This window comes from Embiotoca jacksoni, unplaced genomic scaffold, assembly GCF_022577435.1.
Source record: "Embiotoca jacksoni isolate LCO1_2020_lvr unplaced genomic scaffold, fEmbJac1.0.p SCAF_39, whole genome shotgun sequence".
In the NCBI taxonomy this organism is placed as follows: domain Eukaryota; kingdom Metazoa; phylum Chordata; class Actinopteri; family Embiotocidae; genus Embiotoca; species Embiotoca jacksoni.
The window spans coordinates 2,746,157-2,770,350 of NW_027185391.1; the positions used below are offsets into that span (position 1 = coordinate 2,746,157).

Consider the following 24,194-nt stretch of genomic DNA (forward strand, 5'->3'; position numbering starts at 1 on the left):
GTGGTGATAATTCAACCTTTTTATTTCTCACCTGCATCAGTTTGACATTGTTTTACTCTTTAAACTGTCTTTTCGTCAATTTGTCACCAGTAAAGTTTTTTGAACTGCACTAATCTGTATGAACGGTGTATTTAACGGTTTCACTGGGAGGAGGGGACGAGACGGCATTTTCATCAGTGGCTTCATTTCCTGATAATTTCTTGAACTTTCCTTGAGAGAAGAATGTCCTCTTGTATTAATGAAGTTGGGGGAGGAGGCTGTACAAAACAAACATGCCTCTGTGATATGAGTGTTGTTTCTTTAATCACGTTTTATCCTGCAGAACACACCGTTTACTAGTAATGTTCAAAGTTCCATACGTTTAAAGGAGTGTCATGTTAGGCACGGTCACCCCGTCAACCTTCAGTCCATTTGACATCTTCATTCGTGCTTTTTAAATGTTTTTTATTTCAGCAGCTCTGAACTTTCTATTTTAATTTAAGAGGAGTAGTTTTGATTCTTAGATTAGATTCAACTTTATTAATCCCACAGTGGGGAAATTTAGTCGTCACAGCAGCATGTACACAGTATGAACAAATTTACAAATACGTAAATAAACTTAAAGAAAAGAAAGAAAGCCGGAGCTGCTGTGACTGGCTGCCACTCACACGGCATCATTTTGTATTCCTTATGGTTAAAAAAGAAGCACTGATGTGTCGTAGTTTACATATCAAATGGTGGTTATGTTTATTTATTTATTTGTTGGGCCTACATGTTGATAACATGTCTGCCTTGATGTGAAATAACAATAATAATTAAAAAAAAAAAAAAAAAAAAAAGCTTATCTGATTGAACATATAATCCATTTCTGTCCATGTATATTTTCTAACAAAACATTAAAAAATGTTTTTAAAAAAATCATATTTACTTGAAATAAATGTTGATCTGTTTTGATAAACAGTTGAATATTTCTATAGCACTGAATCTTTTGGCTTGTTGTGGACAGACCGTGGTTTCTGTGAGACATCAAACATGGAATAGAATGAATGAATGAATGAATGATATTGCATTTTGAATAATAATGTGTCCATTAGAAATAAAGTCAGTAATGAAAATCTAAGACTTAAAAAGATAAATGAGAAAACTACCATGATCCAGGCTACAGTATGCAGGAACCACCAGCATATACAGTAAATAATCAACTGATAGTAAGAAAAGTCATTTCACAGGCTTTGGAAATTAATAAACATTAAAGTTTCCTTTTAGTCTGAACTTCAATTATTATGTAGAGTATTAATATTACAAATTTGATCTTTTTAAAGTTTTATTTATTCATATATTTCAACTTCTATATTTATTATGTACATTTATTTTAAATTGTTTGTTTGTTTACATGTGAACTGTCTAGGCAGCCTTGAATTGCACTAAGCTGTATGAAAGGTGAAAACTAATTGAATGAAAACTAATTAATAGAAAATATCAAAGTTCAATGAGAAATATTTCACATTCTTTCTTTCCAATTGATGAAAAAACTAAGTTCTCTGACTTTTTGCCATGCAGCGACTTTTTAGTTCTATTTGATTTTTTGATTTTTCCTTTGACCCCGAACAAGGTATTCAGTTGTTTTGTGGCGCCAACAGCATTTATAAAAATGAGGTTTAAAATTGTAATGGCAACATCTATTTCCAGAAACAGTATCTTCAGTCTGCCGATGAGCTTCAGGAGTTTTCATACAGATTATCTCTGTGCTAAACTTTGCATCCATGTTTGGCTTAATATTGAGAGAACTGAATGAGCTCCTGGCCTCGGGTTCGCTGGAGCGCTGAGGTTCAACTGTAAGCCGATGAAGAAGATTGTCAGTAAAAAGTGCAGCTCAAGTGTAGCACAGGTCCTTTCAGCAGGCAGCAGAATGAAGGGGACGGAGGGATGGCTGGACGCAGGAGGAGATAGGAATTGATCGAGGAAGTGTGTCGTCGTCATCCCCCCCCCCCCTTACACACACACACACACACACACACACACACACACACACACACACACACTGAGGTTAAAAGAGAAGCCTGTGCAGAGGAATGTCCTACTGAGTAATTACAAGAGCATCTCTCTTAACTCTTGTAAGACCCAGCTTTCATGGCTACCCGTGTTAATAATCAGTGCTCATAATGAACAGAATCCATAGGTCTGCTGGGTTAAGGTCTTCAACAACCTTGCTCCAAGCAACAACAGCCGAGGAGCTGCATGGAGAGATGCTGGAGTTTGTGATGGTGGAGCTGTGGTACGCTACTGCCCTCCTGTGGACACACTGGACATGGACGTCCTCAGATGCAGTGAAGCTGTGAGAATGGGTTTGTGTCCCAACATGTCAATTACAGGAAAAAGTAAAACCAGGCAAACTGGAAGCACAAATTAAACTGATGTTTAAACAACTTCCACCAGGAAGAAAAAATATTATATTATAAAATATTATTATTTACCATACATCAACATACTAACCTATTTTTGTGACACTTTAAATGAACCTATCATGAAAGAAATACTTTTTTTTGTGCCCACTGAGTGTTAACACCATGTTAATGCTATGCTTTTAGGCTGCAATAATCTACTGTGTATCGTATTGTATATGTTTGCTGTTTGTCTCTTCAAATATAATGTAGAATATCTTATAAATAACATGTACAGTGGTGTGAAAAAGTGTTTGCCCCCTTCCTGATTTCCAATTTTATTGCATTTATGTCACACTTAAATGTTTCAGATCATCAAACAAATTTAAACGCTTGATTGCAGTTGTTGCTGCTAAGAGTGGCCCAACCAGTTATTAGGTTCAAGGGGCAAACACTTTTTCACACAGGGCCATGTGGATTTGGATTGTTTTTCGCCCTTAATAATAAAAACCTTCATTTAAAAAACTGCATTTTGTGTTTACTTGTGTTATCTTTGACTAATATTTAAATTTGTTTGATGATCTGAAACATTTAAGTGTGACAAACATGCACAAAAATAAGAAATCAGGAAGGGGGCAAACACTTTTTCACACCACTGTATATATAACATACAGTGCATCCGGAAAGTATTCACAGTGCTTCACTTTTTCCACATTTTGTTATGTTACAGCCTTATTCCAAAATGGATCAAATTTATTTTTTTCCTCAAAATTCTACACGCAATATCCCATAATGACAAAGTGAAAATAGTTTGTTTAAAATTTTTGCAAATCTATTAAAAATAAACAACGAAAATATAACACGTAAATAACTATTCACAGCCTTTGCTCAATACTTTGTTGAAGCACCTTTGGCAGAAATTACAGCCTCAAGTCTTTTTGAGTATGATGCTATAAGCGTGGCACACCTATTCTTGGGCAGTTTCTCCCGTTCTTCTTTGCAGGACCTCTCAAGCTCCATCAGGTTGGATGGGGAGCGTCGGTGCACAGCCATTTTCAGATCTCTCCAGAGATGTTCAATCGGGTTCAAGTCTGGGCTCTGGCTGGGCCACTCAAAGACATTCACAGAGTTGCCCTGAAGCCATTCCTTTGTTATCTTGGCTGTGTGCTTCGGGTCGTTGTCCTGTTGGAAGATGAACCTTCGCCCCAGTCTGAGGTCCAGAGCGCTCTGGAGAAGGTTTTCATCAAGGATGTCTCTGTACGTTGCTGCATTCATCTTTCTCTCCATCCTGACTAGTCTCCCAGTTCCTGCCGCTGAAAAACATCCCCACAGCATGATGCTGCCACCACCATGCTTCACCGTAGAGTTGGTATTGGCCAGGTGATGAGCGGTGCCTGGTTTCCTCCAAACATGACGCTTGGCATTCAGGCCAAAGAGTTCAATCTTTGTTTCATCAGACCAGAGGATTTAGTTTCTCATGGTCTGACAGTCCTTCAGGTGCCTTTTGGTAAACTCCAGGTGGGCTGTCATGAGCCTTTTACTGAGGAGTGGCTTCCGTCTGGTCATTCTACCATACAGGCCTGCTTGGTGGAGTGCTGCAGAGATGGTTGTCCTTCTGGAAGGTTCTCCTCTCTTCACAGAGCAACGTTGGAGCTCTGTCAGAGTGACCATCGGGTTCTTGGTCACCTCCCTGACTAAGGCCCTTCTCCCCCGATCGCTCAGTTTGGCCGGGCGGCCGACTCTAGGAAGAGTCCTGGTGGTTCCAAACTTCTTCCATTTACGGATGATGGAGGCCACTGTGCTCATTGGGACCTTCAATGCTGCAGAACTTTTTCTGTACCCTTCCCCAGATCTGTGCCTCGATACAATCCTGTCTCAGAGGTCTACAGACAATTCCTTGGACTTCATGGCTCGGTTTGTGCTCTGACATGCACTGTCAACTGTGGGATCTTATATAGACGGTGTGTGTCTTTCCAAGTCATGTCCAATCAACTGAATTTACCACAGGTGGACTCGAATCAAGTTGTAGAAACATCTCAAGGATGATCAGTGGAAACAGGATGCACCTGAGCTCAATTTTGAGTGTAATGGCAAAGGCTGTGAATATTTGTGTACATGTGATTTTTTTCGTTTTTGATTTTTAATAGATTTGCAAAAATTTCAAAAAAATGTATTTCACGTTGTCATTATGGGGTATTGTGTGTAGAATTTTGAGGGGAAAAATGAATTCAATCCATTTTGGAATAAGGCTGTAATATAACAAAATGTGGAAAAAGTGAAGCGCTGTGAATACTTTCCGGATGCACTGGAAATGTTTACTTTTTAGTGGGACCTTTTTGTCCCTTTTACTTTCCACCCTTAAACTTGTTGGGGTATTTTCATATCTTATCATAAACAGCATTTGATTCAGCTTCTGAAAATGACCATCCTCCTCATATTAATGTATATGAAATATGAGATATCCGAACCTCGTCAATTTGCTTTTTCCATCCATTACTGATGTAAACCTAATGTAAGAGAGCATATTGCATCTTTGTCAGTGGAACAAATATACAAAACAACAACCAAATAAAACTTCTACCTCACTTTGCTCAGTCCTCGTCAGCCCCAGTTACTCGTGGAGCGCCTCAGGGTTCACTGATATACCTCCTTACACAGTCCGGTAATAGGCTACATCTGATTTTTTTTCTGTCTGCTTAAATCTTCAGTAAATGTAAACGATTGAATATCTGGAAATTTTCTGCAGTTAAATTTGGACAAAACAGAGATTCTTGTTTTTGGTCCAGAAAGTCTGCATACGTAGATCAAGCCATAAATTAGTGTCATCAATCCACATTTGTTATTGGAGTTAAATCGTTCAACCTCAATTCATCTCCGCTTTAGTTTGGGTTTCATTTAAAGTTTGAATTGCTGCGAATATGGATGTTTTTGGTAGAGCAGAAAGAAACACAAGAAATGCATAAAATAAGATCGGTGTCATTTATTTTCTAACCAGCCCCCATTCTTCTGGTCAAGATGTGAAAAAGCTGCATGTCAATTAGAAAAGACACAACCGCTTATTGTAAAGTATAAAATACAGTAAAAATGTTCATTACAACACGAATGCTGCTGCATATAAAGATGGGTGATGCGTCTCCACTTCCTCCTGCTGCACTAAAGTGAAGCCAAAATCCCAGATACAGGTTAAAGGTACGGTTGATGCAGCAGATTCAATCATGGAGGAAGAATCTGGGAGCTGAGGTCAAAAAGTCTTCCTGCATAGATCGTTAAGAAAATGTGGTTGAACCACAAGTTCAATCACGACATCTTTCTGTGGAAATCTGCCGTTTGATAAACTCTGTAAGGGAGAGGAAAATAAATACTTGACATGGTCCGTCTTTCAAATAATCTTCTATCTCACACGTATGAAACCAGAAGAAAGTAGGAGTGTGACATGACTGCAAAGTATCACCATTTTTTGGGGCAATATTAAAATAATGTACCCATGTCGAGTTTTATTCTATGAACATATGAATACATGTCAGGTCCATACAATATTTAAAGCAGGTTTATATGACAGCGTGGGTCAGTTTGTCTGTTTCTCTTCAGTGAGATGAACAGACTGAAAACATTATTTTATGAGATAAAACAGATGCTGACGGAAAGGAAGCAGAAACGCAGACCAACAACAGCTTCTCCGAGGCTCCGCCCACCGGTCGGACCAGTCCGTACTGTTAATGGGCGTTTCTCTGTTTGCGTTCACACAGATGATAGAAACACTGAAGGGATTTATGCAGTTGTAAGCGTGTCTTGTTCTGTTTTCAAGGCTGACGTTCAGGGGATTGTTTGCTGGGGTCTGAGGTATTCATCCATCGTCTCTGCAGTGTTGAAGCAGCCGAGGTGAAAAGGTCTTCTGTGCGCTCACAAAGCATCCAGGAGGTTTCTACGTGTCCGCTGGCACCAGAACAGCCTTTTTAGGTGACTTTACATGGTCTGTCTTCCAAACCATCTTCTATCTCAAGCAATGTATGAAACCAGAAGAAAGTAGGGGCGTGACATCACTGCAAAGTATCACCATTTACTTTGGCAATATTAAAGTTATTAAAGTCCGTCGTACCTGCAGTGTGGACACAGAAAAGGAGCTCTTCCTCCAACGGTTCTTAGAAATATACAAAAGTTCTTCTAGTCTGAAAGCACCTCAAAGGAGATGATAAGGTTCGAGGCCTGTTGCCGTGTGTGAGAGCGGTTCTGATAAGCTGGTCAACCGTTCACTCACTTCCCACAGCTTCTTTGCCAGCGCGTCGTCTCGTCCTTTGGCCCCCACTTGTTGCAGCGCACAGTTGGAGAAGTAGCGTCCGCTGAGGGGCTCGATGCCCTCCTGCAGGGCGCAGTGCAGCGTGGTCTGGGACCCTCCATCAGGGTCCAGCAGGAACAGCTTGGCGAAGGGCATCATGAGGAGCTGCAGCCACCGGTTCGCACTGCGACACAGTTCAGTGTAGACGACTCCTGAGAACAACAGAGGTGATACAAACACACATCCAGCTAGTGTTTCTGGTCAAATACTGCCTGGTTTAAGAGTTACTCAGCACTCTTCTGACTTCATGCTGCAGCTTCAAGACAGTAAAACACTGAAAATCCTCAACTGAGACAGAACAATACGCTGACGTGCAGGAAGCAGGAAGCTGCAACCTCCGCTGGGAACAATTCAAAGCTGCGCTGCTTGATCAACATCAGCACCCGAGTTACACATGGTTTTGTGATTCTTGCCATGTCACACATTTGCTTGGTCAGCATATAGTTGAGCTGAGAGTGCTTTTGTCACACTCAGAAAAACAGCCCCTAAAATGCTTCAGAAGGTCTCCAGCATTGAAGCGATGAGCTTTTGCAGGTTCGTTGCACCATGAATTCATCTCAGAGCGTCCGACTGTCAACACCGAGAAGGAAAACCTGAAAACCTGAACCGTGTTCGGTTCTCCAACATGACGACAGGCTCATTCGTTGTCCGGTGAAAACGAGCACGTTTCTCGCCTGCAGTGACACAAGCGTGTCTCGTCACCCTCGCTGGATTCGGCTCCCTGAAACTTCCCCGAAGGTTTGGACACAAACTTCGATGTGCGCTCTCTGCTGAAGTTTCAGGTCCACGGTGAGATCGCTAACGTGCACATGCCAAAGGTCACAAAGATGCGTTTATAACTCCGGTGCTGTTGTTGTTCAAGCATAACTGTGAATACCGACTCGGAGGTCGGAGCTGCTCGGCACTCCTCACAGCAATTCGAAAACATGACATCGTGGGAAACAGTCTCAACGTTGCGGCGGGCGCTGACCTGGGTGCAGGCAGTAGCAGGTGACGCCGCTGCCCTCCAGCCGGTTGGCGAGCTCCCTGGTGAAGAGGACATTACACAGCTTGCTGTGACAGTAGGCCTGAAAGTGGTGCCAGGCAGACCGACCCGACACGACATCCTTCCGCGACGCCAGCAGCGGGAAGTCGATATTTCCGAGGCGGTGCAGGAGTGCGGCCACCGTCACCACTCGGCCGGCACCGCACTGCTGCAGCCGCTCCAGCAGCAGGTTGGTGAGCAGGAAGTGGCCCAGGTGGTTCACCCCAAACTCCACGCCGAAGCCGTCCTCGGTACAGCCGGGACCCACGACACCTGGAACACAGTGCCTTCGGTCACTGATCCTGACACTTAAATACTCAAAGGAAATTCATTTAAGGTAAAAGAATAATAAGTGAGAAATGACATCCTCACCTGCGTTGTTGATGAGGATGTCCAGTCGGGGTTCGGTCTTCAGGAAAGTTGCAGCAAAACTGCGAACAGACTTCAGACTTGCGAGATCCAGCTGCATGAACACGACCTGGTTGTTCCCACTTTCCTGAAGGACATTACATCAACAACACTGCTGGTGAATTTCACAAAAACAATCCCACATTTGAGGAGATTAGTCATTTCTTAACTTTTGCTGCATTTTGTTTTTCATTGTTTTTTACGCCATTTTAACAAGAGATTGATATTAGTTAGTGTTCATTTCTGTTTCGTAATTTTTTAACACGTGTAACTACATCTAAGGATCTCAAAAGTGGACACAGAGGGAATTGAAGAAGTGACATAACTTTTTAATTATGTAGCTGGTTAATGGTGCTGCTGCTGCTGCTGCTGCTGCTTACGGATTGAAAGCTTCCCCTATGGAGGATTTTATGATCTTCAAGTTGGCAGTTATTTGTGTTTTGCTCAAACACCATGCATCCCATCGCTGCAGAGGACATCTGAAGCTCTGTTAGAGGGACTGTCACCTCTTTGACCAGAGTCCTTCTTGATTGGTTATTCAGTCGGGCCGGACAGCCAACTCAATGGAGAATATTTCTATTTCACAACGGTTGAGGGTCACGGAGCTCCGGGGACAACTCTAAGCTTCAGAAAGGATTTTGTTCATTGTTGCTGATCTACTGCTATCTTCTATTGGAGGTCTACAGCGAATCTCTGACATGCAGTGCACATTGTGGGACCTTTGTAGAAACAAGCCTTTCTGAACTATGTTCAATCCCTTCAGTTTCCTCCAATCAGGTTCTGGACACATCTCAAGGATGAGTTAAAACAACTGCTACAGCTAATCTTGCGTAGCAATATGAATAAAAATGAATGGGAGGTTTCAGATTTTAATATTTTTCCCTTCATCATGATGGATTACTGGATGTAGTTTTTGCGATGGGCAAAAGTGCAAATTATACACAATAAAATTAAATCTACAGCACAAAAGAATATGGGAAAAGTGAAGGTCTGAATATTTTAGGAAACACCTGTAAATGACCGCACATGGATAAGTTCAACTAAGATAAGATCCACGTTTTGGAGCGACTGTATGCTTTCTATTCATCATTTTGTCAGTCTACTAATCAGTGTTCTGTGAACTCTCAGTGGTCTTCATGGACTGTAGTACAGCAGTGAGACTGCTGTGAAAGCCTGCTCACCCTGCGGATGTCATAAACAGCAGCCTCAGCTCTCTCCTTGTTGCGGCAGGCCAGAATCACCCTGGCGCCTCTCTTGGCCAGATCCAGAGCCGTGGACCTGCCGATGCCGGTGTTGCTGCCTGTGAAATGAGTCACAAACATCAAACTTCCACACCAACACACAAACCAAGTCAAAGACACCAACCTGTCAGTCAAAAGCGGAACAGATCAGTGATGCCTTCACTGAACAGCCAACACAGCTTGTAAAACAACAGATTAGTGCAACAGTGTAAACAGACCGTTGCTCTTCCTGTGAATTTGATAGATAATACAAGTAACATTTGATCTTAATACAAAGCCCAAAATATACAATCAATATCTTCCAACACATTCTAATTTGTAGTAAGATGACATCATGTAAACATTTACTACTATTTAGTAAAATATTCCTTCTGTTACAGCAGAAGTAAAATCAATGTTACAACGTAACAAATGTAATTAAACGTGCTCATGTGGCTATCAAAACAATAAAAATGGATTAGCAATCAGACACTGTGGACTTGCAGCGGAGAGGAATATATTTATCGTAAAGGTCCTATGAAATCTATACTTGAATCTGTTCATGTTTTTCATATTTCAACTTTTATCGCTAAATAAATATTCAATTTTAAAAGTAAATTTTTCTCATGAAATATAGCAGTAAAATAAAACGTTCCGTTGGGTTTAATGAGTGCACAATAATACACACTTCAAAAATATCATCACTTCAGAATATCTGAATCTAAAAGCAAATAAATATCAAGCCTAAAGAGTTCATATTTTGATTCTTAAGTAGGATGAAATACCACTTAAACGCTGCAGCATTTCATGAGTAATTTTACAGAAGTGTGTATGTATATTTTGTGTTGAAAGAATTTGCTTATGTGCAAGTTGTTCTGTGTATCTGTATGTTTAATGCTCTGGGTTTTTCAAACGTCGCCGGTTCGTTTGCTTTTTCACAAAAACACCTGTTAGCTCCGGGACCCCGAGGTTCGCTATCACGCACAAGGCCCGTGTGGAGCTTCCGGTCGGAGGTACCTGTAACAACCGCCGTCTTCCCCTCCAGCTGCACCGAACTGGAACATCTCGCTCCTCTGAACACGCCGTAGTAAACTAGCACATACAACGAAACAGATCCTGCTATAAAGTAAAGCAACGCCGACATCACTGCACCGGACAGAAACCAAACAACGTCAAATTCGCCAGAGTTACCCTCCCCTTCCGGTTACGACTTTCTTTCAAAATAAAGTCTTTGTGTATTTTATATACGGTCTGTGGTGCGAACCAAGCATGTTTTTTTTTTTTTTTTTTTGTGATTGTATGATCCGAATACAGCCCAAATAAATAGGTTTAAGGAGAGTGTCACAAATAGAGCTTTTCTTTAACATGGCAAATTGATGTATTTTGAAAATCGTAAATAATAATGAGGAATTTGCATTAACAGTTTAAGCAGCTTCCGGTACAGCTTCCCGGTTTTATCGTTTTTTTTCCCCTCCATATGGCGACGGGATGATTTGCCTTAAAGTAACTCCCCTGGTATTAATTAAACCCCTAAAACGTATTCTTCTTTCATTAAATGTATATATTACATAAAAAAGATGTTTCCCCTCAGGCCTTGAAATGGCCTAAAAAATGTAACTTGGCAGCTTCGCCCTCATTGAGTTGGTAAAGATAGGCAATATGAATATGCAATTGGTCCCCACCTCCGACAACCACATAACAACAATTGTTACGACATAATTTGGAGGATGAATGTTTTGTTTTTTGTTTTTTTAACAATTAAAACACAGCAAGCTGAAAAAACGTTGTAGGCTACAGTACAAATTTAGAAATAAACAACGATAAACATAAAGTCCCCACTGGGCCCGCCGTGCTGCTGCACCCTCCCCACCACCTACACCTGCTGTACTGCTGCCTGCCTTGATTTCACCTCCTTCCTGTCCTTACCGCTGGTGCCAACTTCTTCACTACTCCACTCTTGCATTAGCACATTTACATTTCTCTGTTAGGCCCCGTCCATACGATGCTGCGCTACTGAGGCACCCCCCCCAACCACTTCCTAGTATGTGAACTAATCAGTCTCTCCAGCCTTTCTATCTTAGAAAGTGAACACTCATATAGTGTCATCGGCCACATCACCGTTGGAAACAGCCCAAACTGTAGAAAACACACACACACACACACGCACACACCTCTTTTGGTTGGCTTATCCTGATATTCTTATTCTGGCAGCCAATCAACAGTCCTCTTACCTATTGTTAACAAGTTCCGCTTTCAGTACGAATTGGGAAGTGACGCTAAAGCTTTTGTGAACCAGCAGATGTCGCCACATTTCTTTTTCAAAATAAAATGTATGCAGGACATTGTCTTTATTCTTGTTTTAAGTTTTCAAGTCATTATTTGTGGAAGATGGTGTGCTTCAGTTGTGTCCTGCAATATAATTGTTTATACATCATATCTTAATCTTTATCATAACTAAGTTTTTAGTTTAATGATACATTATAGATCATTGTTTTATAGATTATTTATGTTCTGTTGAAATGTATTTTTATTGTTACTTCCATGCAGCTTATTGCTATTCAGCCACCTTTCATGGACTTTGGGCCTTGGATGACAGTTGCCAACTCAAAATTACCAGTGTAAACAGGATAAAACAAGGGAAACATTAAAGCATATTATACAGTGTCCCAGTCAAATAGGAATAAAAAAAAATTTAAAAAAAAACCCACAAGGACACCAACAATAAGTGGATGAATACCAGATGTAGCTTTAGTATATTTTATTTATATCTTATCTTTCTTAGCTGAACTTTAGGATGATTTGGGAGCCTTCCAAACAAGCCAGCTGTAAGAGTTAATGACTTGTAATCTAAAGAGCCTCTATGCACACATTCACAGCTCAGCATATGCTGGGTTCAGCTGATACCTGCTGGCCTCTGTTGTCCGATTTGCACATGCATATCTGTAGATATCTACCTTTTGTTAATGTGAGGTGCTCGTGAGATGTTTTTGAAGCACTTTGTAATCTTGTGTGCTATATACAGTACATGCAGTTATTATTATTAGTATTATTAATGTAGAAGTGATGATTATTATTTTCATGATGGGGATTTATGAATGTCAAGAACAGTAAAAAACAACAACAACTTTGGTCTGTTCCCCCTGATTGGGAATATCAGTGCGTAAACAAGTACATGCATATTAATAATTTCCTTAACTGCAAATGTCCAAACCTTTGACTGCTACTGTACATACTAACGTCTATTTTTTTTTTTTTTTTTTGCTTTGAAACTTGCTATTTAAAGTATAATTCATCATGTATGAGGTGCTAGGGCAGTTGAATATCTCCTATTCCACTGCCAGTTACACAGAAACAACTTGAACTATTACACACTTAGGTGATTGTGCAACTTTAGTGTGATATTGGATGGCAATTAGCATTATCTGACCAGAGCTGTAGCACCTCACACTGTCAGCATAATATATTGGATAAAATGAGCATAACCACACATGGCGAAAGCTGCCAAGTCATCATGACTCAAACAACGAGTTTGACTGGTCTTTTATCTTGTTGGGGGGAGAGTGGAGCTGCAGTGAAAGGGAGGGGTGTGATCCATGAAAAAGAAAAAAAAATCATAATGCAATCTGACTAAAGACGAATGCACTGACTTTTTTTTGCCTGTTTTTTCAGTTTAGTTAGTTTTTAATTACAAATCAGGAAATGCAGTACCCTACACTTCATCTTCAAAACAATAGTTATTGTAGTTTTGTTAGTTTTGTTGCGTACTGTACAAGTAATTTCCAAAGATCCCGCAGTTCAATAAAAGAAGTCCTCAGTAAACCTTGCCATCACTGAACCCCACACAGTCCCACACAGTGCTCCAATGAGTTTATTTTTATTTTATTTTTTTTTTTGATCCATTCCTTCTGGAAGACTTCGTTAGGATTTTTTTTTTTTGTTTTACAGATTGAGCTTTAAGCAGCTTTCTGTTTAGTTTAAAGAGGCAAAAAAAATGTATCTTAATTTGAACGATGTTTGCTGGCTTCAATCTAAGCTTCACATTACCAACACTTGAAAACACAGAGTACAGCTCTTGATATTTTCAGATCATTCTGCCAGGCTTGAAGAGAAAGACACCGAACTCTGTTTTAACATGTCAGAATTATGCTGAAAAGCTTTTTTATGGTATCTTTCAATTAGACCCCATAGAGTTCCCTCACAGCTGAAGAAGTAGTATTTTCTGAGAGGTTCAGAGAGCACAGTGCCGGTTGGTCTGACCTGCCTCAACAGGATTCCTACTGAAAGGCACTTGACAGATAACATGGCAACCTCACAGTAGTTGTGTGGGTGAGTCAGGCCGTGACAAACCAGCTCGATATGAACATCACTACTGTATTCTTGACATGGAAAGCTGTTGTTTTTTATGTAACTAACTGTTTTACAAAAAAATAAATTGAAAAAATAAAAATGTCCCAGACATATCTGAACTTACTGAATCTTTAACAAAACACATTTTTGATTTATTCGTTTTATCTGGACAGTTAAAGAGGCAGACAAGAAAGAAGGGGGTTAAAACTGTTATGGTTGTGTGAGTGCCTGAAATATTTAAGAACCTCGACACGCTGGGACTGTATTATTAATTTATACCTTTGCACTTGTAAGACTGATATGTGAGGACATTTAAACTGTGTCAGGGTGCATTAAGGACAAAAGGGGGATTAGCAGATGAGCCTTAACCAGTGGAACTGGTCTGTCTCCCTCACTCCTTACCTCACAGGTAAAGGGGCCCAGAGAGAATGCATTGTTTCTGGGGCCTCTACTTTGACCAATGCCTCTGCAGCATTGTGGAAACATCTGCAGCTCATAACACTGACGATGGGTACGTTTAATTTAGATTTGCTCGTTAGTGAACATTGTAAACAATGCTCCCAAATCAGTCACTTATTTTCCAGTCATCAGCTGCTGCTGTCTTCTCCGTTGCATAAACTCTTTACACAGACTTCTTTCAGAAGCATGAAATAAAAATTGTTACAGCTACATAATGTCACTACAGTCCCTTCTTTGTTTTAGGACTTTTTCTTTCTGCTATATATTTAACTCCAGGGAAATGCGTTGTTGATGCCACATACGTATCATGTGCTGTGGAATTACATCATAGGTCAATGGCTCATGATTGGCCAATCATGATGTTCTCTGGTGCATCCATGTCCCCATCAAGTCATTGTACTCTTTAGTCACCCAGTCTGTTCCTCTTATACCCCCAAAACACTCCAGTGTTGCAGTAACATTATCCCATCCCAGGACCTGCCATGGCCTCGAACCTTTTCAGCTCATCAGATGATTGTTGTTTTAGCCAACAGCTCAGATTTTCACCTCACGGTTGTCATGCTGTGGGTGGTTTTGTAGATTCACTGAGCCACGTCTGCAGCAGTCCCTGCAAAAAGAGAGGAAAGGAGAAAGTATGCCATAAGATGGTACACAACCCGTGGCTGGTTGAGAATAAAAGGATTTCACATAAAGGATGTTGTTCAGTGTGTGATGCATCCTCCAGGGAAAAAGTCTCTTCATTGATATGCTGATTAGAATGATTCTCATTCATGCCACATTCGCAGACATTCACTCACCCAGTGAACACGTGTCAGAAGTCTAATCTGACATGCGATGTGTGCAGTCCCTGATCCCTGATCTGGGTCTGCAGGTCTGCACTGCACACAGTAACAGTACATGCTTGTCAACACCTGCTCACCGCTCGCTGGCTGCTGCTGCAGTGTGGAGTTGAGTCCTGTGAAATCTAGCCTCAGTGAATGACCTCAGAGCAGGCAGGAGTCGTAGGACACACTCCCGAAGGCACCATTACAAACTCATTGGAGCACTGTGCGGGACTGTGTGGGGTTCAGTGATGGCAAAGTTTACTGAGGACTTCTTTCATTGAACTGCGGGATCTTTGGAAATTACTTGTACAGTACGCAACAAAACTAACACAACTACAATAACTATTGTTTTGAAGATGAAGTGTAGGGTACTGCATTTCCTAATTTGTAATTAAAAACTAACTAAACTGAAAAAACAGGCAAAAAAAAAGTCAGTGCATTCGTCTTTAGTCAGATTGCATTATGATTTTTTTTTCTTTTTCATGGATCACACCCTTCCCTTTCACTGCAGCTCCACTCTCCCCCCAACAAGATAAAAGACCAGTCAAACTCGTTGTTTGAGTCATGATGACTTGGCAGCTTTCGCCATGTGTGGTTATGCTCATTTTATCCAATATATTATGCTGACAGTGTGAGGTGCTACAGCTCTGGTCAGATAATGCTAATTGCCATCCAATATCACACTAAAGTTGCACAATCACCTAAGTGTGTAATAGTTCAAGTTGTTTCTGTGTAACTGGCAGTGGAATAGGAGATATCCAACTACCCTAGCACCTCATACATGATGAACTATACTTTAAATAACAAGTTTCAAAGCAAATGTGGGCAGTGCATTCTTGGAATCAGGAAATGCAGTACCCTAAACTTCATCTTCAAAACAATAGTTATTGTAGTTTTGTTAGTTTTGTTGCGTACTGTACAAGTAATTTCCAAAGATCCCGCAGTTCAATGAAAGAAGTCCTCAGTAAACCTTGTCATCACTGTGTAAGATGAAGTGTAGGGTACTGCATTTTCTGATTTGTAATTAAAAACTAACTAAACTGAAAAAACAGGCCAAAAAAAAGTCAGTGCATTCGTCTTTAGTCAGATTGCATCATGATTTTTTGTCTTTTTTGGATGTCTGCCTTTATTTTTGATAAGACAAACATGATAACTGTGTTTCACAAATCTGTGGATACCTGTTCTGTCAGTCTTCACAGATACTGCAGAGGTTCTGTTGCGCTGTCTTCCACTTTCTGTTAGCTGGGAAACACTTGTTTGGGTCATAGCTTCAACCTTTTTCTCCGGTAAAGCTTGTTGTGCGATTGCTGCGGTGTTTGGGTAAAAACTCAAAGTGCATCTGTAAATGTCCTCCCCTGTAAAGCTTTTACACTCCTGCTGATGACAAACCCACCTCCACTGTTGGCACTCTGCAAACACTGTGGTTCTGACCCGGTCCAAACATGCTTGATGCATCTCCAGACAAATTCCTGACAAATTTATCTGGTGACCAAGAATGCACTGCCCACATTCATCAGGCTTCTTTCCAAGTTCTTTTGGCAAACTTTCCTGTTTTTTGTTTCAGTTTTGTGCCATTGTGGGAACAGTTTCATGCGTCATCACGTGTGGTCTCAGGTAAACTTTAGGGCTTGGACTTGTATCCAACCTGTTTTTACTTGTGCATCAGATCAATCAATATCTTACCCTTTAACTTGAAATAATTTTAAAATAATATTTACAAGGGTGACTAAAAACAGAGAAATTAAGGACCAAACTACCAGTTGTGTGCATCAGGACTAGAAGGTATTGTATGTAATAATTTGGTGATATAATTAAAACTGAAAACAGATTTCTTTTCTATGAAACCGTAATTATTTCAATAAGCAAAAATCAGGGTTCATCAACAGCTTTTTCAGGGCCTTTAAAAAAAAAAAAGAGAATCGTGCAACAATAGCAACTTACTCAAATTGGGCATCAATGATTAAAGATACAGGCGCACACAAATACAATCTTGGCTTTTATTACATTTTAACATAGTTACAAATTCAGACACATGGATCTGGCCAGTGGGTACAACCAGGTTCCAGTGGCTGAGAAAGACAGACCCAAGACAGCATTCTGCACCCCATTTGGCTTGTTTGGGATCTGCAACGCTCCTAACACCTTCCACAGATTAATGCAGCGTCTATTCAGCGATCAACAGTGCCAGTCATTACCTCTCTATCTTGATGAGATTGTGGTTTTCTCTTCCTCAGTAGAACAACATCTGGAGAGACTGCAGGTGGTGCTGGGTCGAGCTGAGGTCTTTTCTGAGGTTTGCCAGCTATTAGCATTGCTTTGTAGAGGGCTTTGCCAAGCTGGCAGCCCCTCTACACAAGCTTGTAGCAGAGCTGCGAGGCACAAAGGCCAAAAAGAGGGCAGGGCCGGGCATCCTTAGGAAGTGGAGGGGTGCCAGTGTAGCTTTGGCACATTAAAAGCCAATCTCACCACTGCACCTGTCCTGGCCAATGCCGACTTCTCCTTACCCTTCATCCTTGAGGTGGATGCGAGCCATGGTGGGCTAAGGGAGGTGCTTTCACAGGACCACGAAGGTAAAGTTAGACCGATAGCATATGCCAGTCTGAGACCCACTGAGTGCAATATGCAGAACTATAGCTGACATATAGGCTGATCCAATTATCCAGGAAGTCTTGTTGTTCTGAAGACAGAAGCAGTGTCCACCTGTTGGTGCTGCTCTGACAATGGGACCGCCTGGTTGAGCAGAACAGGGTCCTGTGTCGCCAGGTTTTCCACCCTGATGGTGCAGAGGCAATGTTCCAACTGCTGCTGCCGGCTGTCTTAAAGAAAGAGGTTCAAACTGGGGTTCATCAGGAGCACCGCCATCAAGGTGTGGAGAGAACGTTGGAGCTCCTGTGAGCTCCTTGTTACTGGCCAGGTATGTCCTCTGAGGTGGCAGACTGGTGTCAGGCCTGTGAAGGACGCCGAGTAGCCAAAGACCCAGCCAGCTACTCGTAGCTACTTTGGGCATTTGTTGGCTTTACAGCCTAATGAGATTTTGGCCATTGATTATACTGTGTTGGAACCTGCCCATAATGGATTGGAAAATGTCCTGTGCCCTCTGACAAGGGAGGTTGACTTAGTCATTTTGTTTAAGTAAATTGGGTATCTGATCATCCCACCTGGATGATCAGCTAACGTGAATTATTTAGGTTGGTTTGTTTTCTCTTTTGCTCTTGATTTATAGCCACAGGTTTATTTCCTTTCAGGTTGATTTTTGTTCTGATCAGAAGTTTATTTGGCTGATTAAGCCTGGCAATTAACACTTTTCTTTCAAAGAAGATTTAGTTTAATTGAGTTAATATTGCTTTGTGTAGTTTATTTTGTGGTTCATATTAAATTCACCCTTTAACAGCCGAGTGTGTGCTGGACAGTCTGCTTAGTTTCTTTTTGCCTTTTCTTATTTTTCTTTCTGTGAAGTGGAGCCTTGTTAATTCTGCTCCCTGTCTCTGTAGGAGCTGCAGGGCCTAAGGTGGTGGGTTGGTGCCTCCTGGTGTTGGTGTCTCCCTTCGTGTGCTGTGTGGTCTGGTGAACCCCTGGTTCTGAACCCTCACGTGTGCATGCGTGCACACTTGTGATCGGGGGTGCCTCTTCAGGACCATTGCACTCTTCAAGTGCCTGAGTTTTTATTGGCTGGGATGAATGTCAACAACATGACAACATGTCAGGGGGCGTGTAAGGCTCACACTTGCCTAATGGTGGAAGGGACTGGCCAGGTTAATATAGCTGAGATCTTATCAGGGTCAGGTCTTACCCCAGCCTGGTCCACCACACGGCCCAAAAACTTCACTTCATGTTGAAGAAGCTTACACTTGTCCAGCTGCAGTTTCAACCTGTGCTACAGTCTTTGGAACACCTCATGTAAATGCTGCAGGTGGGAGGAGAAATCAGGAGAGTAAATAATAATGTCATCCAAATATACCAATAGGGACTCTGCCACCTGGCCACCTAAGCACTGTTGGATTAGCCGTTGAAATGTCGCAGGCGACCAAAAGGCTTGCGCTCGAACTCAAACAGTCCAAGTGGGGTGGCAAAGGTGGTTTTCTCTGTCTTGGGAGTCCATCTCGACCTGCTAGTAGCCACTAGCCAGGTCAATGGTGGAAAACCACTCCGCTCGGGTCAGGCTGGTCAGTGTCTCTTCGATCCTGGGCAGGGAGAATGCATCTTTATGGGTTACAGCATTAAGTTTCCTGTAGTCCACACAGAACCTCCAGCTACCGTCCTTCTTCCTTACCAGGACTATGGGGATTTGATTTCCCTCATCAGTTCCTTGCATCTGGGATTTTTCATTCTCCATGATCTCTCGCTCGAGTGTTTCCTTCCAACTGGCTCCCTGAACTGAAGCAGGGGAGGCACGCGAGTTGTTCACAGAAACGCATATTACCTCGGGCTGTGTGTTTCCAGTGGATTTCCATGCAGCCACAGCAGCAGCTGTTTCTGTAGAACGGCATGGGAGGGGGCATTGCCCGCGTCATGCTGCCGCAACCTGCAATACAGCTCTCTCAACCGCAATATAAAAGAGGGCACTTTCTCCCCTGATTTCTGTGTACAACTAACAACTGTGACCTTAAAACTGGGGTTAGGGTTCTATCTCCATAGAGGGAGTCTAAATAAAGGAAAATTGTCCAAACCTGGTCTCACTCATTGTCTTCAAGGACACTAACCTACCGTTTAGCCTCACCTCCTAGCGCTCCCAACACAATAACTGCATTCTCAGCCTCTGTTAATTCCTGGGAACCCAACAGTCCTTGAATCTGCTCCTTCCAATCCTTATACTTGAAATCATCACCTGACCCTTCAATTTTTAGTAGCCAACGAGCACCAGGATACACAGACATCATCATCACGGTATTCCTTTTGTCTTTAATCACCTCAGCTGCTCTCAAACCCTAACCATCCGATAACGCCAGAAAAGTTCCCCTGTCAGCCCAGTAGGGCAGGGGGTGGGGGGTGGGGTTGAAATTAAATCATTTTAACAGACTAAAAGCTTTAAAATGACATAAATAGTAAATTAATATAAAGTTAAAAGGTTGCCTGACAACACCACCTAGTTTGAGGAGTCTAGATCTCCATTTGAAACACAGGTTCTTTTAAAATATGGAGGGAGAGCAGCAGGGATCACAAAGACATAACAATTAAGGAATGGTAAAAATGTTTATTTAAAAATATAAAACCCATAAAATAGTAAAAAGTAACTGCACAATTAAGAGGTTAAAAGATTAAAAGTCCAGTGTCATTTCAATAAAAGAAGTTTAAAAAAAAAAGAGTTGGAAGTCCAGTTTAAAAAGGATCTACAAAAAGATTTAAAAAAACAAAATAAAAAAAGGTTCAACATCAGGTAAAAGCAAACATGCCACCAGGAGGGGAGTCAGGGTCTGGTTGTTACTTCTGGCTCTTCTACCCATCCTCTCCTGAGTTCCTCCAACCACCAGAAACACTGCCACCTGTCATCTTTGTGTCCTCCTCCCATTCCTGGCCACTTTTCTTGTTGCTCCCGTTGTTCCCGTTTCTCCCGTTGTTCCCGTTGCTCCCGTTTCTCCCATTGTTCCCGTTGTTCCTGTTGCTCTTGTTGTTCCCGTTTCTCCCATTGTTCCCGTTGTTCCCGTTGCTCCCGTTTCTCCCGTTGTTCCCGTTGCTCCCGTTGTTCCTGTTTCTCCCGTTGTTCCCGTTGTTCCCGTTGCTCTTGTTGTTCCCGTTTCTCCCGTTGCTCCCGTTGTTCCCGTTGCTCTTGTTGCTCCCGTTTTCTGATACAATCACTGGGTGGCGCCACAGTCATACTGCCCGCTTTACTCCCAGAAACTCTACTCAGCATGCACCAGTGTTGGAAAAGGTGCACAACACATCACTAGGAAGAAACTGCCTTGATAAGTAAGTCAGTGATGTGAAATGACACAAAGACCACAGACAGAAGTGCAGGGACACGTCTGAAATGTCTGGACTCGTTAATCTACTGATTTTCATCCTCATGATAAAACATGTTTCAAGACTGTTTTGAACTGACTGTAAAACTTTGCATGATTTTTAGTCTCTTTAGATTATTGAGAGCTGGTTGCAGTGACTCAGTGCTGAATATAAAAACTACACCAACAGGTCGGATGCTCGTTCACTGTTCCACGATTCTCCGAGCACTTTATTAGCATCACCTGTACATTTACATAAACATGCTGTAATTCAGTCAGACAGTTATGTGGCAGCATAAAGTCCTGCAGAAAAAGCTCCGGAGCTTCAGTTAATGATCAGCGGCATAAAAATGTAAATCAAATTTAAAAAATCTACTTCAGTGATGGGTGTGGTAATGTCATTGTTTTTCTTTCAATGGAAATTCGCACTGATGTCAGTTCAACACCTTCCCACTCATCCAACCCCACCAAACCAGTAAAACCAGAAACCTTTCAAATAACCAAACTGGCTGTTTAAGATCGACGGTTTCTTTTTCAGGGCCTTTAAAAAAAAAAATCATACACCAATAGCAACTGCACTGCTTATTCAAAAAATTGGGCATCAATAATTAAAGATACGCAAATGCACAAATCAAATCTTGGATTTTATAACATTTCAATATACAGTTACAAAATCAGACAAGCCTAATGCATACAATACATACAATAATCAAAACTTCAAGAATATCTGCCTGTAATTGTTATTCAATAGAAACAATAAGAACTCTGTCATGAATTTAATGCAATGTTGTTGTTTTTTTATGCGAGGCCACACAGTCTCTCACTGAGCTCCCACAGCTTCTTGGCTGTGGCGTCATCCTTGGCTTTAGCGTAGGCTTCTCTCACAGTGCAGTTGGAGAAGTAACGTCCACTGAGGGGTTCGATCGCCTCCTGGAGGGCGCAGTGCAGCGTGGTCTGGGCTCCCTGCACCGTGTTCTTGAAGAAAAACACAGTAACGGGCTTCAGGACCAGTTGAAACCATGAGCTGGCGTTCCTCGCTAGCTCAGAGTTGATAGCTCCTGTAAAAACAGAAAATAAAGTGGAATCAGTCTTTAGCTGATGTTGTCAAAATAAACAGGTAAACACAAATTATTGTCATTCTAGCATCCTTTAACAATCCCTGTCCTCCTCCTACTAGCAGGTTGGTATCAGAGGATTAATGAACTCATAAAGACTTTCAGTCTTCAGTTTCCACGTCAATCCTTCCTCAACATCCTCAAAATGCTTCAATGCTCAGGTCGGGTTCAGCATACGCTGCAGAATTCAGTATTTCTTTGCATGAGGTTGGCAGACTCTGACTACTGACCTGGATGGAGGGAGTAGCAGGTGACCATGGTTCCCTGCAGTCTCTTGGCCAGCTCGTGGGTGAAGAGGACATTGCACAGCTTGCTGTCCGAGTAGACCTTCAGGGTCTCATAAAACGAGGTCCCCACTCCCAGAGCTTTGTGGCTGTTCAGGCTGTCAAAATCAATCTTTCCAAAGTTGTGTGCGGTAGACGCCACGTTGACCACCCTGCTCGGTCCACAGTCCTTCAGCCGCTCCAGCAGCAGGTTGGTTAACAGGAAGTGACCGATGTGGTTGACGCCAAACATCATCCCCAGTCCGTCCGCTGTTCGACCCTGCATGTAAATACCTGGAACAAAACACGGGGGAAAGTTTAATCCTGTTTGGAGACACGTTAACATCAAAACAAACGAGGCTTCAAACCATCTCTGTACGAGAAACTTAGTTTCTTCGATGTGCACACAAGCATAAGACAAGATAATCTTCATTCCCCAGATCTCATGTCTTCTGCAGTATTACAGCAGACCTGAGGTGACTGCGACCCACTTTTTGCCCATATAAAATCCTTCTCTGTCATTTAACTGTTCAACGTACCTATGAAATTTAAAATGGCTGCTAAAATTAAACTACAAATGAGCCATGTAGACAGATATGGAGACATTGCTATAAAAAGTGCTTCCTACATCGCATGGGTTTCAGACATTAGGTGGAAACTGAACAATCTAACCTGCGTTGTTGATGAGGATGTCCAGTCTGGGTTCGGTCTTCAGAAAGGTTTCAGCAAAGCTGCGAACAGATTTCAGACTGCCCAGATCCATCTGCATGAAGACCACCTGGCTGCTGCCGCTCTCCTGTGGGACACATGGAGCACTGAATGAGTCCTACAACATGAAAGTAATGCAGATAACCGTCTACCTCTGCTCTAATGGAGCCTGCCATTTATGGAACAAACAAATGGCTAGTATAAACTTGTGGCACATAATAACAGGCAGAAAGCATCCGTCTGAGTCCTTAGAAGCTGCTGCAGGACATCAAGTCAGTTTAAACAGAAAACCCTCTCTTGTTCATGGAAGAAACAGACACAATAGATTTTTACTCACTCTCTTGACCTCCTCAAGAGCAGCTTCTCCTCTCTGCTTACTACGACAGGCCAGAATCACTCGGGCTCCTCTTTTAGCCAGATCAATAGCTGTGGTCTTCCCGATGCCCGTGTTGCTGCCTGGAGAGCAAAAGTACATTTTAATTCCACATTATGGATTCTGAATTTGCATCTGCATCAAAACAGACATCATTAAACACGGTCACTGGAAACCAGAAGCTTTACTTACCCGTCACAATCACGGTTTTCCCATGTAGCTTTACTTTGCTAGTGCAACTCTTCCCCTTCACCACAATCTCATGATAAACATAAGCAACTCCAACAATGACACCCACCACCAGCAGAACGGCAAACATTTTCCCAGCCTCACAGTCTCACAGCCTCACAGCCGACTGCCTGCATCTAGGAAGTCCAAGCAGTTTGTGCTTTTTAGACTTCAACATTCAAACAAACACACCCATTTCCTGCCTGGGCGTGGCTCTGCTCTCTCTTATCAGGTTTCAGCAGAGCGGAAGAACAGGAATTCAGAAAAGGGCCCAGGACAGACCACGTGACATGTTGACAGGCCAGCTAACTGTGCTGGGGTAGAAACAGCTGGTATGTCTGTTGAAGCAAGTTAGGATGATCTATTTCAACAAATAGAAGAACACAGGCCACATTTTAGGTCAACGTCATGGACACAGAGAAGCTGGCTGTAAAATACTGGTGAGTTTAATCAAAATAAAAACAAGGATGAGCTCTTCTCCTCTGCAACCTCCAGCATGTACCATCCAACAGGATGCTGCACATGCAAAGCATTTCATAAAAAAAAAAAAAAAATAGAAACCCCGTATACAGTGTTCTCACTGTCTCAGTATTGTT

The 24,194-nt window shown here is 41.9% G+C and overlaps 2 protein-coding genes across 3 annotated transcripts; both read right to left on the reverse strand.

The window, feature by feature from the left end:
* Positions 1-5,325: 5,325 nt before the first annotated feature.
* Positions 5,326-11,450, reverse strand: LOC138208559 (dehydrogenase/reductase SDR family member 13-like). Of its 2 annotated transcripts, XM_069166527.1 has the most exons (6): positions 11,272-11,450; positions 10,363-10,437; positions 9,307-9,425; positions 8,090-8,213; positions 7,664-7,990; positions 5,326-6,845 (listed from the first exon to the last, which is right to left on the reverse strand). In XM_069166527.1, exons 1-6 carry the CDS (start codon positions 11,306-11,308, stop codon positions 6,538-6,540), a joined length of 990 nt encoding a protein of 329 aa, XP_069022628.1. In that variant the 5' UTR covers positions 11,309-11,450; the 3' UTR covers positions 5,326-6,537. The 2 variants fall into 2 exon arrangements, with proteins under 2 accessions (XP_069022628.1, XP_069022627.1); XM_069166526.1 differs by lacking the exon at positions 11,272-11,450 and having other exon boundaries at positions 10,363-11,251.
* Positions 11,451-21,113: 9,663 nt separating this feature from the next.
* LOC138208560 (dehydrogenase/reductase SDR family member 13-like) lies at positions 21,114-23,750 on the reverse strand. The gene is made up of 5 exons (XM_069166528.1): positions 23,563-23,750; positions 23,335-23,453; positions 22,962-23,085; positions 22,257-22,583; positions 21,114-21,969 (listed from the first exon to the last, which is right to left on the reverse strand). The coding sequence occupies exons 1-5, from the start codon at positions 23,687-23,689 to the stop codon at positions 21,710-21,712; spliced, it is 957 nt and encodes a 318-aa protein (XP_069022629.1). The 5' UTR covers positions 23,690-23,750; the 3' UTR covers positions 21,114-21,709.
* Positions 23,751-24,194: the final 444 nt, after the last annotated feature.